At 38.0% G+C, this 16,176-nt stretch overlaps 1 protein-coding gene across 4 annotated transcripts in view; it reads right to left on the bottom strand.

Moving 5' to 3' along the window:
- CTC1 (conserved telomere maintenance component 1) overlaps positions 1 to 15,736 on the bottom strand; it is a 34,595-nt gene extending 18,859 nt beyond the window's left edge. Inside the window, exons 1-15 of one of the 4 annotated variants that reach the window (XM_088948398.1) lie at positions 14,441 to 15,736; positions 14,182 to 14,300; positions 13,971 to 14,045; positions 13,807 to 13,885; positions 13,617 to 13,679; positions 13,438 to 13,515; positions 12,776 to 12,973; positions 12,204 to 12,308; positions 11,766 to 12,050; positions 11,133 to 11,645; positions 10,690 to 11,013; positions 10,387 to 10,434; positions 10,202 to 10,293; positions 8,529 to 8,727; positions 8,237 to 8,354 (exon numbers count right to left, since the gene is read on the bottom strand). In XM_088948398.1, coding sequence (XP_088804524.1) covers positions 8,237 to 8,354; positions 8,529 to 8,727; positions 10,202 to 10,293; positions 10,387 to 10,434; positions 10,690 to 11,013; positions 11,133 to 11,645; positions 11,766 to 12,050; positions 12,204 to 12,308; positions 12,776 to 12,973; positions 13,438 to 13,515; positions 13,617 to 13,679; positions 13,807 to 13,885; positions 13,971 to 14,045; positions 14,182 to 14,300; positions 14,441 to 15,589 — 3,445 coding nt within the window. In that variant the 5' untranslated portion in view covers positions 15,590 to 15,736. Of the gene's footprint in view, positions 1 to 5,722; positions 5,782 to 8,236; positions 8,355 to 8,528; positions 8,728 to 10,201; positions 10,294 to 10,386; positions 11,014 to 11,132; positions 11,646 to 11,765; positions 12,051 to 12,203; positions 12,309 to 12,775; positions 12,974 to 13,437; positions 13,516 to 13,616; positions 13,680 to 13,806; positions 13,886 to 13,970; positions 14,046 to 14,181; positions 14,301 to 14,440 lie in introns of all 4 variants that reach the window. The other 3 variants (XM_088948399.1, XM_088948397.1, XM_088948400.1) reach the window with 3 other exon arrangements.
- Positions 15,737 to 16,176: the final 440 nt, after the last annotated feature.

The raw sequence follows: 16,176 nt of genomic DNA, 5'->3' as shown, positions 1-16,176 counted from the left end.
CAAAAAGAAGGGTCCTCCCCACACTCAAAATATGCCCCAATGTTGTAAAAACCTTACCACTTATGATACAATTCATGACTTAAATCATGAATCCCATGGGTGTTGATTTGAATCTAATGTTTGAATCCTTTCATGCAAAAATCTTACAATTTTTATTTGAATTTTATGATTTGATTTGTAAATCTTACGATTCATTATGATTCAAACAAATTCCATTAAGAATTAGTTCTCTACTTTATTTTTTTATATTTAATTTTGTTAAGGGAGACTTGTTTTAAATCCCTTACTAAAAATGATTTATTTTATATTATTTTAAGACTAAATATTGAGTTTGTTTTACATTATATGTAGGCTAAAGAGCCATTGTATGTAAACTATTTTACTTTCAAGTTAAACTTGACTTTATCATCTTTGGCTTCTATGTATAAGTACAAAATTCTACTCTTTTAGGTACATAGATGGTAAATATGGATTAAAAATAGGATAAAATCTTATCCCTTTATATATTTAGCCTTTAAGTATATTTAAATTTAAATTTTTATAAGTTTGTAAAAAATGTAAATCATCTTACAATTTAAGTATGATTCATGATCTGATTCAATTCAACTTTCTCTATGATTTACAATACAATTATGATTTTCAAAACTTTAATATGCCCATTCTTGTGTTCTACCACCCTGTTTTGTTGTGCGGTACTAAGGCAAGATCTCCTAGATTTAATTCCTTGTTCTTTCAAAAAGGTCTAAAAAGCACTTAAATCTCCATCATAATACTCCCCCCAAAATCTGAATGTAGGACTCTCACCAAGCCATTAAACTAGGTCCTCACCATAACAAGAAATAACTTAAATGTAAGGAATGCCTCTAATATATTTTTCAAAAAGGTATATCCATGTGTACCCGATGCAGTCATCAATAAATGATACAAAGTATTTATATCCAAGTCTATAAACCACAGGAGACAACCAAAAATCACTATGTATAACATGAAAGGGACATTACTATGCTCTAAATTAGAAGGCAAAGGCAATACATGACTTTTACTCAAACAACAAGAAATGCAAGATTTGTCAATATCAGGGTCCCCCCAAAACACCCTGAGGCGTATGCTAGAGGCACTAACACCTCTAGCATACCTCATGAGGCATGCTAGAGGCGTACGCCTCATGCGCTTCACGCACACATCATGTAAAAAGACAGGAAAAAAAAAAGAAAAAGAAAGAAAGAAAAAATAGAAAAAAAGGAAAGGAAAGGAAAGGAAAAGAAAAGAAAGGGAAGGGGAAGAGAAAGAAATAAAGAGAAGAAAAAAAAAAAGAGAAAAAGAAAGAAAAGGAAAGGAAAGGAAAGAGAAGGGGAGGGAAGATAAGGGGAAAGAAAGTGGGTCAAGGGCTAAGCCCGGACCCCTTGGTTGGGGGCTTCGACCCCTAAACCCCCAACCCCCCTTTCAACTAGTGCTATGCATCTTCATTTTTCTTAATATAAAAGATTTTTATTAAAAATAAAGAAAATTTTTCTTCCTCCTCATCACCCCTCCTCTTAAGGAGGCTTATGCCTCTTATGTTCTGAATTACACCTCACACTTCTAGGCAATGGAATGCCTCACGTCACGCCTCTGCATTTTTAAACATTGGTCAATATTGTTAAAAGAAATGTTCTTAGAAATCAAGCATCCAAATTGAAATAAAAACTCTAGTTTATTTGCAAAAGGATGGCCCAATCGTCTATGCCAAAGATGCCATAAATTTATACAAATAACTTCAGAGTTCAAAGTAGTAGATAATAAGTAAGAAACCAATGATTATCCAAAATCCAAGGTGAACAACCACCCCAACCTATGCCTCTTCTCCTTTACCACTCTAGTGTGTTGGTCTTATATTAAGCAACCATCATGAGAAAAGGAAATAAGAAATAGTAAAACTAAGAAATAGTAAAGGTAGACAAGTACAAATCATTATATCCTATTATATCATGTTTCTCACCATTAGTAGTACTAATCAAGGCTCAAAATATCGATACAATCTGATACGCTGATAGAGGCATATCAGCCTGTATCTTTGGTCGCTTTTATTTTTCTTTTATTTTTTTTCTTTGGAACTAGTTTAAAGGAGTCAATTTAAGGCTGGTTTACCCCTTGAACTAGACCAAACCCCAAAACACCCCCTATAGGGGCGTATCAGGAAGACCGATACGATACGTATCGGCCGATACGCCCCAATACGTGGTTTTTTATCCTTGGTACTAATGTGTTTATTCATAGATGGGGTTTAAGAGACTAACCAAAACTTGTGTATGCCCCTGTCATGTGATTGGAAGCACCATAGTCTATGATCCAAATACGGCTAGATGAAGAACACCAAGAAGACTTATTAGATAAGGCAAAGGCTAAGAACATGGCTGAGGGTACAAGTCGCCGCACCTTTTACTCAATGAAAACACCAAATGTATCACCCTTTGATCCAAAGGAAGAGGAAATCACATAATCATCATTCTATCCATCCATCGTAGCCTGATAGGCTTTCAACTAACTTTCTTGTGACCCTGATTTTGGCCCTTTGGTGGCCTAGTAGGACATTCAGTAATTATATGTCCATGCAGTTTTTCATAAGTGCACAGGTTACTCTTCTTTCAATAAGAAGCAACATGTCCATATTATCTACATTCATAGCATTGCACTTTTGATAGGTACTTCTATTTCGGCTTATTGGCAAGAAAAACCGGCTCCACCCCAATCGACTGAGTAACCAAACATGTTTCTTCTTTCAACAACTCACCAAGGATGGCTCAAGAGATGGGGTACTTTCCCTACTAAGAACAGTTGCCCTAATAACTTCATACTGCAGTCTTAGGTGCATTAAGAAATGCATTACTTTCTATTATGAAACCGACATAGTACTCTTATTCAGCACAGAGATTTATGAAACCGGCATAGTACTCTTAATCTTTGATGTGGGCGCGGGCAGCAGCAGCAGTAATTTAGTGCAGCAGCAGCAGTAATTTAGTGTTCTCAGCAACAGCAATTTAGTGTTCTCATCCTATCTTATCTATTCAGTATTCTTACATCATCTGCTTTCAGTGGCAGGGATTAGTAGGAGTCTTATCTATTCAATGTTTTTATCTTATCAGTTCAGTAGTATGGATTATTAGGGAGTCTTATCTTATCTTATCGGTTCAGTAGGATAGATTAAGGGAGTCTTATCTTATCAGTTCAGTAGGATAGATTAGTAGGGAGTCTTCCTAATTAGCAAGGAGTCTTCCTAAAAGTAGGACTCTTATCTCTTGTAATTTCCTATTTAAGGAGCTGAGAATATTGAATAAAACCATCGAAAATTTCAGTCAAGAAAGAGAGCAAGGAGAGTTGGGTATCTCTTGGACAAATCACCATTCGGGCGCCAAGATAGGTTCATCAAGAGCAAGGAAGAACAAGGGAAAGCAGGAGATTTTCCCCGTGGACCGACCGGTTACGAGATCCTATTCTCGGGCCCATAACAATTGGCATCAGAGCAAGGCGTCATGGGTGACCTTGAGATGTTGAAAACTAGGGTTCAGGATCTGGAGCTCAAGATCGTGGAAAACAGCACGGAGGTGTGCGAGATCAAGGACGACGTCCGAGAATTAAGGCGCTTGATGGAGTTGTACTTTTCCAGCAAGGAAAGGAACCCAGAAGGGGCTGCAACCACAATCGGCCGCCGACCAGACGTGGCAGAATCGTCGAGCGAGCAGCAAGTCGTTGCCCTACCGCAGGTTAGCAACACCCAGAATGTCTCGATTAAGCAGGAATCCGGTGTCGTCGAGGTGTTGCAGAATCTTGGGATTGCATATCTTCAAGTTGTTGAAAGTGCTAGGGCAAGTGCTGGTGAAGGAGCTTGTATGCCTTATGTTGCGACTGCAAATGTTGCAAAAGAGTGTTTGTTAGTTGCAGTCAGATCAGATCCTAGGGCTGCACATATCTGGGTGAATCTTGCTAATGCATACTATTTGGCTAGTGATCATAGAAGTGCTAGAAGGTGCCTAGAGAAGATAGCAAAACTGGAGCCTAATTGCATGTCAACTCGATATGCTGTTGCACTTCATCGTATCAAGGATGCAGAAAGGTCTCAAGATCCCACTGAACAACTTTCATGGGCTGCGAATGAAATGGCTTCAATACTCAAAGAAGGGGACTCTGCAACAATTGAGCTTCAGATAGCATGGGCAGGACTTGCCATGGTTCACAAGGCTCAGCATGAAATTGCAGCAACGTTTGGAACTGGACATAATGATTTGACGGAAGTGGAAGAGCAGGCTCTGTACACACTAAAGCAGGCAATAGAAGAGGATCCAGATGATGTGGTTCGGTGGCACCAGCTTGGCCTTCACAATCTTTGTACTCTACAATTCAAAACATCTCAGAAGTACCTTAAGGCTGCAGTTGGCCGCGGCAAAGAATGCAGCTACGCATGGTCAAATCTTGGTATCTCACTATAGCTGTTTGAGGATGAACCCTCTTCATTGGAACCCGATCCAGGAGGGCAAAATCATTCCACCTATCTAGGATTCCTTTGACTGTGTTTCAAGACACCCATCTTGAATTCGAGCTTGAGGACAAGCTCGTAGTCCAGGAGGGGAGTAATGATGTGGGCGCCGACAACAGCAGCAGTAATTTAGTGTTTTCAGCAACAGCAATTTAGTGTTCTCATCCTATCTTATCTATTCAGTATTCTTACATCATCTGCTTTTAGTAGCAGGGATTAGTAGGAGTCTTATCTATTCAATGTTTTTATCTTATCAATTCAGTAGTATGGATTAGTAGGGAGTCTTATCTTATCTTATCGGTTCAATAGAATAGATTAAGGGAGTCTTATCTTATCTTATCTTATCAGTTCAATAGGATAGATTAGTAGGGAGTCTTCCTAATTAGCAAGGAGTCTTCCTAAAAGTAGGACTCTCATCTCTTGTAATCTCCTATTTAAGGAGCCGAGAATATTGAATAAAACTATCGAAAATTTCAGTCAAGAAAGAGAGCAAGGAGAGTTAGGTGATCTTTTGGACAAATCACCATTAGGACGCCAAGATAGGTTCATCAAGAGCAGGGAGGAACAAGGGAAAACAGGAGGTTTTCCCCGTGGACCGACCCATGACGAGATCCATTCTCAGGCCCATAACAATCTTCTTTCAACATGACTATAGGAAATGTTTTTAGTATTAACCTAGTACTAACGGGAAAGATAGGAGTGTTGATACAGCTTCTCCATGTATGAATACATTTCCTTGGCAATATGAAAACTCCGCATAGGTATTGCAACACTTGTAGTGCTTGAACTAAGAATCTAGGAAACCATGTTTGCATTGTTGACCCTCCATGTTTGTAATTTTTCAACTTCAGTACTATCTAGCTTCTTAATTTTACCACCAACCAGACCCCAAAGCCCCTTCTACATAAAATTGAAGGTGAATTTTCCATAGTATGTAATTTGTTCCATCAAACTTGACAGGTAAGAATCTAACTTTTCCATCACAAAATAGTAGAAACAATACAACAAATGAGCAAAGAACAGTTGATAATCAAGTACAACAATGATTCCAGGCCCAAAAAAGGTAGACAACTAAATTTGTCAAGCTAAGGGATCAAAAACAAATTCAGATCACCACAAGACTTAAGGGGAAGGGAAATCAGCCTAGGGCAACACAAAATCTCCAGTTTCAGCCCTAGAAATTCATCAAAATGAGAAAGAATGCAAGATTACCAGCCCAGGGGTGTCCTTTTCTAGCAAAAAAGTGACTCCTCTTGTTCAAATCAAAACCCCTTCAGGAAAAATCCTATATCCATGAGATTTTATAGATGTAAAAATGAAGTTAGGGCAACCCAAGATGCAATATCTCAGCCCCAACAGATAAGTTGATCAAGAAAGAGAGCAAGAACAAAAATTCTAAGGAAGTTTTTCCCAATAAATGCAATTCACCTCGTACTGATCAAAACAATCACAAAGAGAACCCTTTAACAACTCCAACAAGTCAATTTGAAAGCCCCAATCACAGTCTTAACAACCAAGAATGAAAGTTGTTTTCATAGGAAGTGAGGTCAAACTTGTTCTGATACCATGTTAGAGCAGTTCAAACGACACTAATTTGAATCAGGTGTGTATTTTCAACCACCCAGAAAAGAACAGATTATATTAACTCTAAATAGTGTGGAAGGACAATTATGCCCCTTACAAACAAGAGAAAATACAAATACAAGGAAAAAAAAAGGAGAAATTACAACAAGATAAGATACAGGCAATGTACAATATAAACATTGTCCCATCACCCCATTTCTACATGTTCATCATAATCTTCATATCTTGAAGGTCTGAAACACATACACAGCCTCTATGAACTCCAACCAGCTAGCCTGAAGACGAGTTCGGCTTCAGTCAGTGCAAAGCCCGTTCAAACAACCTTTACAGCCTTGCACTGAGAATATCTCCATACTTCTGTGCTTTATTTCAGAGGGAGATATTCCCAATGTAAGGTTGCAAGAGGTTGTTCGAACGGTGTGAGCACAGGCTTGCACTGACTGAAGTCGAACTCCCTGAGGATGGGACCTTCTATACCACTAAAAGCACAAAACCACCTCTCCATCCAAGTGAATGGAGGCTAATGGCAACTCTTTGATGCTCTGGTGTCTCATGATACTCAAATAACCTCTGGAGGGATTGGTTATCAGTAGCAAGTTGTTCCTCCTCCAAGGTAAGGGTATTGACTAGCTGGGTCCCCCCTCCTCCCGGTTCACTGAAGCTGAATTTTGATGGGAGCAGCCAGGGTAACCCAGGTCCCTCTAGGTTGGAAGGTGTACTGAGCAATGAGGCTGGAGAGGTTGTCTTACTCTACTCTGGCCCATTAGGTGTTGGGAACTCTATTCGGGCAGAGTTGTTAGCTGCAATACAAGGAATACTTCTTGCAAAAGAAATGGGTGTGGAGCAGCTTCTGATTGAAGGGGACTCTAAGACAGTGGTGGACTGGTTAAATAATGCGGAGGATGTCACCTCGCGCCCATGGTTTAAAATGTCCCTAATTTCCCTAATATTTCCACTTCCATGGGTAGCGGCACGAAATTTTACAGGAATCAACATTTCCCCAATGGACATTACCAGCACCATGTGGAGTACAACAAATAATTAACATGACATGTTTCCATTTCCACTTCCATAGGTAGTGACATGAAATTTTACTAGAATCAACATATTCCCCAGTGAACACTACCAATACTATGTAGAGTCCAAGAGATAATATTATAACATAAGGGGGCACACTATTGTAAATATGTTAAGTAACAATATTATTGTCCACCTAACTTACATGATTACCACTTTGAGCAAGCTCAATATTCATTTCAAACATGAAATTAAATATTAGTTTTTTTGTTTGTATAATACATTATTTGGTTGGTCTATTACAATCATTTACATTTTCTATAAGTTAAAATTTTTCTTGCTCTGAATCTTAAAGTTCACAGGGCAACTTCAGAACATATTCTTTGTCTATAACCTTAGTTTCTTAGCTTTGTTTAATGATTTGCAGCAAGATAATAATTTAAAAAGGTGTGCCCATCCTTCTTTAATCATTTCATAAAACATCTTTCTATATTTTGCATATTTTAAAATGTTTCCACCATGTTTATAATTTTTACAATATTTCCGACATTTCCGACATGTTTCTTATATTTGGATGGCCGATATTTCCACCGACATCGACATTTTAAACCTTTCTCTCTAAGGAGATTTTCATGTAACCAATCTTTGAATTAATGGAATATGATTTTTTTATTTATCAAAAAGAAAAAACAATTGAAAGAGAAGAGAGGAAAAGGTAATTTGATTATTATGCCCTAAAGGAATCATTCTAGCCATATATATTTGGCTCAGAGATTACATGACCATGTAACTAACTTCAAATAATGGGAGAAACGAATTCTGACAGGGAATCTTCTTATGTGGAAACCTAGAACTTCTTCCTGCTTTCGAACTACTGAGGTATTAGGGGTAAGGGTCCTAGCTCCTCTCAGTAGTTGGGACTTGAATCGACTGAATTGGGCTGGACCTAACACAAATCTTGTCCAGTCATCACATTCTTCAATGGCTACGCAAATCCTATCCTGCATCATGTTCTTAAATTGTCTTCTTTAACCTAAGTTCTAGAATCATCTTTCTTTGGCCCTAAAATAGATCATCCTATTTGATTAATATCAAGTGTTTGTAGTGTCAACAACATAAACTTACCCAAAACAAAACCAGCAAGTGGAATACGGACAAGAAGTGTCTTGGACTGCTTCCTTAATGGTAATTTCTCAAACTTTCTTTCGGATTTTTCCAGGACAAGGACATTAATTGCCAAAACCTGTCAAATTCCCAAGAGGCAATCCATAAACAAATATACAAGATCTCCAACTCAAGAAACCAGAAATCAACCTTCAAAGTCATAAGAGATTAAGAAAGGCAAAAACCGAGCAAATGCAAAATATTGGTCCACAGAAAAAGGACACAAAAGTGAACAGTCCAAAGGCCAACTTACCCTGCAATTGAACCGCATTGTCTTACTCTCCAAGCACTGAAGTTCATATATTAATCCACATGGGGTTGTTTCCAGTAAAGAATCATATGAATCATCTGAACTAGGGTGTTGATGAGAACATGTATCACTAAGGTGATTGACTTCCTTTACAGAGTTAATTACAATGAATGACACTGGTGTCAACATTAGTTCATACTGCCTGAGGAAAAAAAAAGGATCTTCGAATGATTCCTACTAGAAATTCCTGATGTTAGGTAAAACGTGTGGAAATAAATATTTCAGCATGATAGACACATGGATAGATCATAAATAGAGAGTTCAGCATGATATATACGCAGGGATAGATCATACCAAGAGATTGAAAGCCTCTTTTTTCAATAACTGCGAGTCTAACATGCAAACCATGGTCTAAGAATTAAGCATGACAACACAGAACATGGATCATAGGATAATGACCAGATCAACATGAAAAGTTCCTTCCATTAAAAACAGCAATCATCCAATGCTGGTCCCAACAATCTGGGGGTCTTGGAAGAGGTGGACTGCATACATACCTTACCTTGGACATTTCTAGGACAAAGTGGCTGCTCTCACTCAAACCTGTGTTCTCATGCTTGTCAGCCCAAGAGTTTACTATCAGACCAAGCAATGACCCCTATGAGAAGTTCTTCCATTGAGAAAAAAATATGAAACTAATTACTTTCAGCTTTTTAATTGCCTTGTGTAACTACTAACTAATTAATCTATTTACTTCATTCAGTTCAATTAGCTGGTGGCACTATCCTGTTCACTTCAATACAGTCTCACATGTATTATCAAAATTTGTACACTGTTGGATCAGTTATCTATTCAACCAAAAATCTTCATTTTCTTAATATATAGTATGGCAATAGATGCTTTTACTCCTGTTGTTCCAAACTCACAATCCATTTCTACCTATCTGATATTCTCAACTGGTGAACTTTCTAATTGTAAGTAATGCATTATTTATCTTTATTGGTAAGTTTTAAAATTTTATTATGCTATGAAAAGGAATGATGTACAAATGGTGTGTGTGTGTGTGTGTGCCTGGCACCCATAAGATTTTAGGCCAGCCCCTGCTGCCTACCCAATGTTCTCATCCTCTTTTACATCTCATGAACAGGGTGAATTTTCTCCAACATAACAGTAACAACCATACTGTTTACTTATCTTTGATACATGGCCAGGTGCCTCACTTCTCTTCTAATGTGCTTATACTTTCAAACAAGGTTCAAAATTTCGTCACGTATTGACCCCTATAGCCATTACAACCATACTGGTGAATGCTAGATAACAGAGCTTTGGGGGTTTGGCCTATTTCAGGGGATAGACAATTAGACAGGTCTAAAGCCTACTCCCTGACCTATTTTTGAAAAATAAAAACTAGAAAAAAGGTGGGCACAAGGTTCAAACTTCGAAGTACCAATACACCCCTTGCACCGTATACGGGTGCATTAATACTTTGAATCTTGCTTCCAAAATCCAAGAGTGCTAGTCCAGGACTGGCATAGCTGACCCCATATAGTTGGGTTTAAGGTTGCATTGAGTTAAAAAGAACTCAATGACACTAAAAGATAGATATAAAGACAATATAAAGTAGAACCTAAATTCAAGGAAAGAGATACAAGTGGATAAGTTCAAGATAGGCATACCCCAATACAAGAAGACGGTGAAAAGTTGCACTTGCTCCTGGCCCCATTCCAATAGGAAAGGCAAGTTTGCATAGGCTACCATGAATCCTCACCTAATTAATTGACATGCCATGTAAGATATCAAATTTGACATCAAAATTGGAACATAAAAAATAAAATTAATAAGGGACGAAAAGCATAATTACAATGTTACAGTCATTGGAAACATGAATACAAACGTTGCTTGGCAATCCCTGAAAGAACTTCAAATGATGAATATCACCAATGGCTTCATAACGTAAACAATTTTGAACAGAATTACAGTCAAAATTATGAACATCCACTATGTGTCCATGCAGTGATATTAAATTTCCCTCGGGCAGTCTGCAACCTGGAATAGCAGATCCAGGTACAGTCATCTTGATCCCAATGCAGACAGAGAAATTAATAGCCTCTACTGGTGTCACAAAGGTCATACCAGATTGCTTCTCCGATGTTTCAATATCTACCTTCAAGAGGTTCATTGCATCAGAAGAGAGATAAAGATTGACATCAGAACAGGTTTCAGGACTTTGACCTGGAAATTCCTGGAATAACAATTTACTTGAACCATCAGAGAGAATCACAGTATTACTGCTAGAGTAAACATCTGGTGGGTGCCCATATGGTGGCTCACAAGACAAAGTCCCATGGAGAAAAAATGAAAGGCTCCACAGAGGTGATGTAGAAGTTATAAGAGCTTGACCATTGTTGAGATTTCCATGGTTCTCTGAATTACATGGTAGCTCTTCCATACACTGCTTCAAGATATAATATTGACCAATTCTTAAGTACTGCAATACAAAAAAGAACAAAATTTGTGTTACAAAGCTTGGTCATGCAAAAAACTAAATGGATTTCTACAAAACCACATGTAATATGGTAAAATAAACAGGATGAAAATCCATCACACCTGATAATTGAAAAAGCCTTCAAACTTAAACTCCAGCAAAACCTTTTGAAAACTTGGATTGGCTCCTATACAATCCTTCGAATAGGGTTTTTTGCGGTACAAGATTCCTGACCTAAGTGTATTCTGATGGTCAAAAGCCCTAGAAGTGACAAAACATGGCATTTCAAGAAGATGATTTGAGTTACCAGCTTTCTGGTTGGTGCTAAATTTCCAGTAGGGACTAAAACGGTCACCCAGGCAATTGTATGATTCCTCGCTGGATTTTCCCAGGTCACATAATGAGACTGAAGTTAAAGGCCTACTTGATGCAGGAGCAATTTTAAGTCTCTTATTACATAAATTTTCTGGGAGATTTTCTGTGACATTATATTTCATGTCTTCCTTTAGCTTGGCCATGGGAGCATTGGATGGATGGGTACCTCCATTTTCCAAAGGGAGAAACAAATCCCAAGGCAACATCATGGCCTCAACAAACAAGCTTGGCATATTTGAAGTAAATGGATCACCTTGCAACTGCCACATTATATAAGATATTTAATGAAAGAAAGAATAGTAATAAATAAAATAAAAAGCACAAGGAAACATGAAATGTAATTATCAGCAATTGCATATGCAGATTCATTTAAACCATACATGTTGTATTGCAGGAAACTTGTGTGTTATAAAAAGCAAGTGGAACAATCCACTTTCAAGTCCTTTGAGATTACCACTCCAACCCATTGATGGAGTGTGTAAGGGAACATTCACACGATTTGCATCTTTCAGATAAAAGTGGGCATAAATTGCCAATTTATCTATTTTTCTGGTAAATGGAACATGGTGAAATATATTGTTGCATGAAAACGGATCACCCTTAAGCAAGCCCAAAGAATCAGTTTGTGTGGGTAAACCTTCAAAGACAAGACTATAGTCTTGAACCTGAAAAGCAAGAAAAGGAAATTAAGAAGTCATGAGTACTTTTGAGGCTTAACAAGGACAGCAGAAAAGCTGTCCTGAAACCATTACCCCATTCAAAAAAAATGACATGAAATAGGGCTTGGAACAGGTAATGAATTTGTCAGAAAATATCACCTCATATATGCTGCTGACATCCCAATTTGATGGAAAATCTGGTATTACAACATCAATGCTACCAGTCACATCACTCAGTTGCAATCTCCCAGAAGATGGAGAAATCTGAATGAAAACAATAAGCACGATTATATTTCAATTAGTGATCATGCAACTTATCTTGTCCTCATTGACACACCAAGATCCAACACTTGAAAAACTTGTTACTAGTTCTAGGGTATTCGTATTCCAACTTCACAAAACCTCCTTCCATAAAGGGCAAATGAACACATTCACATATCTAGTCACAGATACACAATACAGGAAGTCCATCTTGAATACTTTGCCCAATCATCTATTATTCTGAAAGGCAAATTAGTAGGTCTTAATCTCCATTTTGCATCCATGTTTGCGGTGCAAAAGAAGTATTATATGCACATCTCTGCATGTATGTGCAACATAAATAAAAAAATATCCCCAGTGTCCAAATAAAAGATATAACTAATTTTAGACAAAGGAAGAGGTCCATGTAGTTGAAAGGATTAAGAACAGCAACAAAAAGAAAGGAAACATATGTTGTTAGTGACTTTAACCTGTAGATTGCCCATCAAAACAACACCAATATCTTTACTTGAAAAAATCCTTCTGATCAACCTGCCATAAGATTTCCCTTCACATGATAAACTAATGTTTCTGCTATTCCCCATGATGTCAGAATCAGAATCCATTTGCACGAGCAATTTTACCCACATGGCCTCACAATAGCCAACAAGATTGGATATGGGTACAACCTAAAAGCATGAAAAAAGTATTAGCAGAATGACTCTTTGGCATTCTTGTAATTGAGATAAGTCCTTGCAACACTACATGTGTCAAAATTTTTGTCATGCCAGTGGGTACATTATTCTATTTGTATTCCAATGTTAAAAGTCACAAATTGAGATTTATAGTAACAACCATATGCAAATCTTGGTCAGTCGCTATGTGGTTCATAACTAGCTTATTACAAAAGGAATTGAAGTTAAAGGTTGCTGGCTGGGTGACCTATTTAATTCAATTTCAAATTATTAAAAAAAACAAAACTAATCTCAATAAAAAAGTGACATTATTGTATTGTATATAAAGAAGAAATCAAGGGCGTGTTTCCCAGAAAGGAGGAAACCCAACACAAAAGGCATAATTCCATGCTTCGTACTCTACAAAACTGAGGATGCTTTTATACCATATCTTTTAAAAGGGAATTTTAAGAATTTACCAATTTCAAGTCAGCATAATTTGATTCACTGCCACAGCCACACTCATCATGCTTGCAGAATTCCATGAATACCCCATGCTGCCAAAAGGGGAAAAACGAAAATAAAAAATATATGAAACCCAACATATATGTCATATATGTCTACATGGATCTTAAAGCAACTGTTATTACCAACTTACCCGAGGTTGAAATACACATGGAGGTAAGTATGAGGTAGCATACATCTGAACCAGTCCCACTTTCTGTTAGCACATTGCACAAATCCAATATCAACTTGGCAGAAACAAAGAAAAAAAAAAGCTTCCGCATGAATCAAGAAGCTCTCATTGAATTAACCCACTTCAACAAGAAGCCAATTTAGAATGTTACATGTTTAGATCCCAAAATATCCTTCTCAGATAAGATCCCTGAAAATTTTTTCCTGAAACTTGAGACCATAAGTAATAACCTGAAACCAAACCAGTTGGATGAGAGGGACAGTAACAGATATCAGTAAATCCAAAATTTTAGAATCCTCATCATCAACCCTTTACCATAATCTAGCAGAAAATACCAAGGAATCTATAAATTTCCGCAACAAGCTCTGTTTCTGAGCCTGGATATGGCACCTGAAACAGAAAAGTAGATTTTGCCATACAAATAATTTCTCATCACAAAGTAAAAAAGAAATGCTTGAATTACATTAGAAACGTTATGTTAGCAGAAACGGTAAAAAGGGGGAACGATCAAGTTAGTAATACTCACAGAGGTTCCAATAGAGAAAAAGACTTCACATTAATGCAAGTCTTATAGCAGGCCCCAAGCAAAAGAACTTTTGTCCAAGAAAATTTTGGTTGTACAAAATGAACATTTTTCAGAGAGATCTACAAGAAATCTGACACTAAGATATGTAAGCATTTTATATGTCCTTGTTTACAACTTTGCCATGTTCATTATATACGGATGTACAAATATAAATATATACATGCAAATTCTACAACGAGGGAAAAGAAGCTCAACATACCAGAGAACCCACCCTTAGAGAATGTGGTGGGACAAGTAGAAGGTCTGTTAGCAAAAGCCACACTTTCCCGTCCAATTCAACAACCATGCCTTGCATGTAAACCCCTGTGACAATGCCAGTATACAAACCCAACTCACCCTTCCCCCTCATTAAGGTACTTCGAAATGGCAACCATAGTGCGGGTAACCTTGGTAGATGCAATAAAGCTTTGTCAGTAGTTGTGAACATCGCATAAGACTCTTTCCCTGTAAAAATCAACTTCTTCTTCAGGCCTGTAAATAAAACTACATTCCCAATCAACTTATATAGTGCAGGATGCCAAGAAGAAGCAGAGCCAAATAGGTACACAAATACGGGTCGAAGGAAAGCATGACAACTCTTTCCTTGAACTGAGTCATGAAGAGCATTTTCCAAAGCTTTGGAACCACACAAGGGACACTCACAGAGCATCATTTCCACAAGGAATCCACTCATGTTTCTTCGACTGCTGGAATTTTGGCCACAATTGCTTTCAGAATCAGAAGTACGATTCTGGACAATACAGGGAACGACAGAAACAGGACTGACTGATTCTAATCTGCCAAAAATACGAGAACCAGCCTTGAAGTGCTCTTTGCAAACAGAAGAAGTTGAACCCAAGGGAAATGCATCCAGGTTTGATACGGTGGTGTCTGGAAGACTCCACCTAACTATCTCCAAAAATCCACAGTCACCATACTTGAAAGGAACAAAATTCCAAGCGAGAACATGGATTTGCTTTCCGATAATATTAAAATCTATGTCCAGAACATCACAACAAACAGTAGATGAGCCATCAGAGAATATAAAGCAACTGTATCTAGAGCTACAAGAGGGCGGAATCGAAGTGGAACCACCATCACTGGAGGGAAGATTTAGATTTCCAATGATAAGTGTGGGATGGTTGAGAGAGCTAAGTACGTTAGGGTTGGGTTTTTGACATGGAAAAGACGTCGTTGGGGCTTCGACGAGAAGTTGGAATTCACGGTTTCTTTCGGATGGAATACGAGAAGTCGGTGTACCGTTCGTAAATGTGGTGGAGGAAGAAGAGAGGTGAATCGAAGAAGCCCCTGTGAGGGGGCGAGAGCGTTTTAGAAGCTCCGCTATCGTTACGATCTTCACGCCATCCATTCCATGAAATGCCACCACGAGCTTTTAGGAGCTCCTCTCTCTCTCTCTCTCTCTCTCTCTCTCTCTCTCTCTCAAGCTCCCGCGAAGACGATGAGTATTTCACTGAGTTAAAGCGGGAACTGGGGTTTTAAACGCTCGTAGAGTCGTGGTGGGTGTGGGTGCAGAGTGCAAACGTCGCCTTGTTGGATTGGGTTAATAGCATGTAAGGGCAATTTTGGCCCTAAACTCAACAAAAGTAATATTTTTAACAAAATTTTAAAAATAGGTTAATTTTTTTAAAATAATATTAAGGGCAAAAATACTGTTTATATTTTTCCTCTTCCAATTTATTCATGGGTACTACCGTCCGCCGTCACCTCCGTCAATACCTCTGTCACCTTTACCCACCTCCTACAATGCCTCCACCTACCTCCGCCTTCGCCTCCAGCAACATTGTCGGAGAAGATTCATCAAAGAAACCTCCTTGTACTCTACCATCAACTTATCCCATTTCTCCTAGCACTGCTTTCTATCCCTCTATTGTCAATTTGTACTCCGCTCTCTTTAAATCTCAACAATGAATACGATTGGAAGGAGTAAGGAGGATA

The sequence above is a fragment of the Nelumbo lutea genome, chromosome 6 (genome assembly GCF_056320005.1).
Source record: "Nelumbo lutea isolate HS-2025 chromosome 6, American lotus-T2T, whole genome shotgun sequence".
NCBI lineage: Eukaryota > Viridiplantae > Streptophyta > Magnoliopsida > Proteales > Nelumbonaceae > Nelumbo > Nelumbo lutea.
Note: the sequence above shows the minus strand (reverse complement) of the source record. Positions and strands in the feature narration are given on the sequence as shown.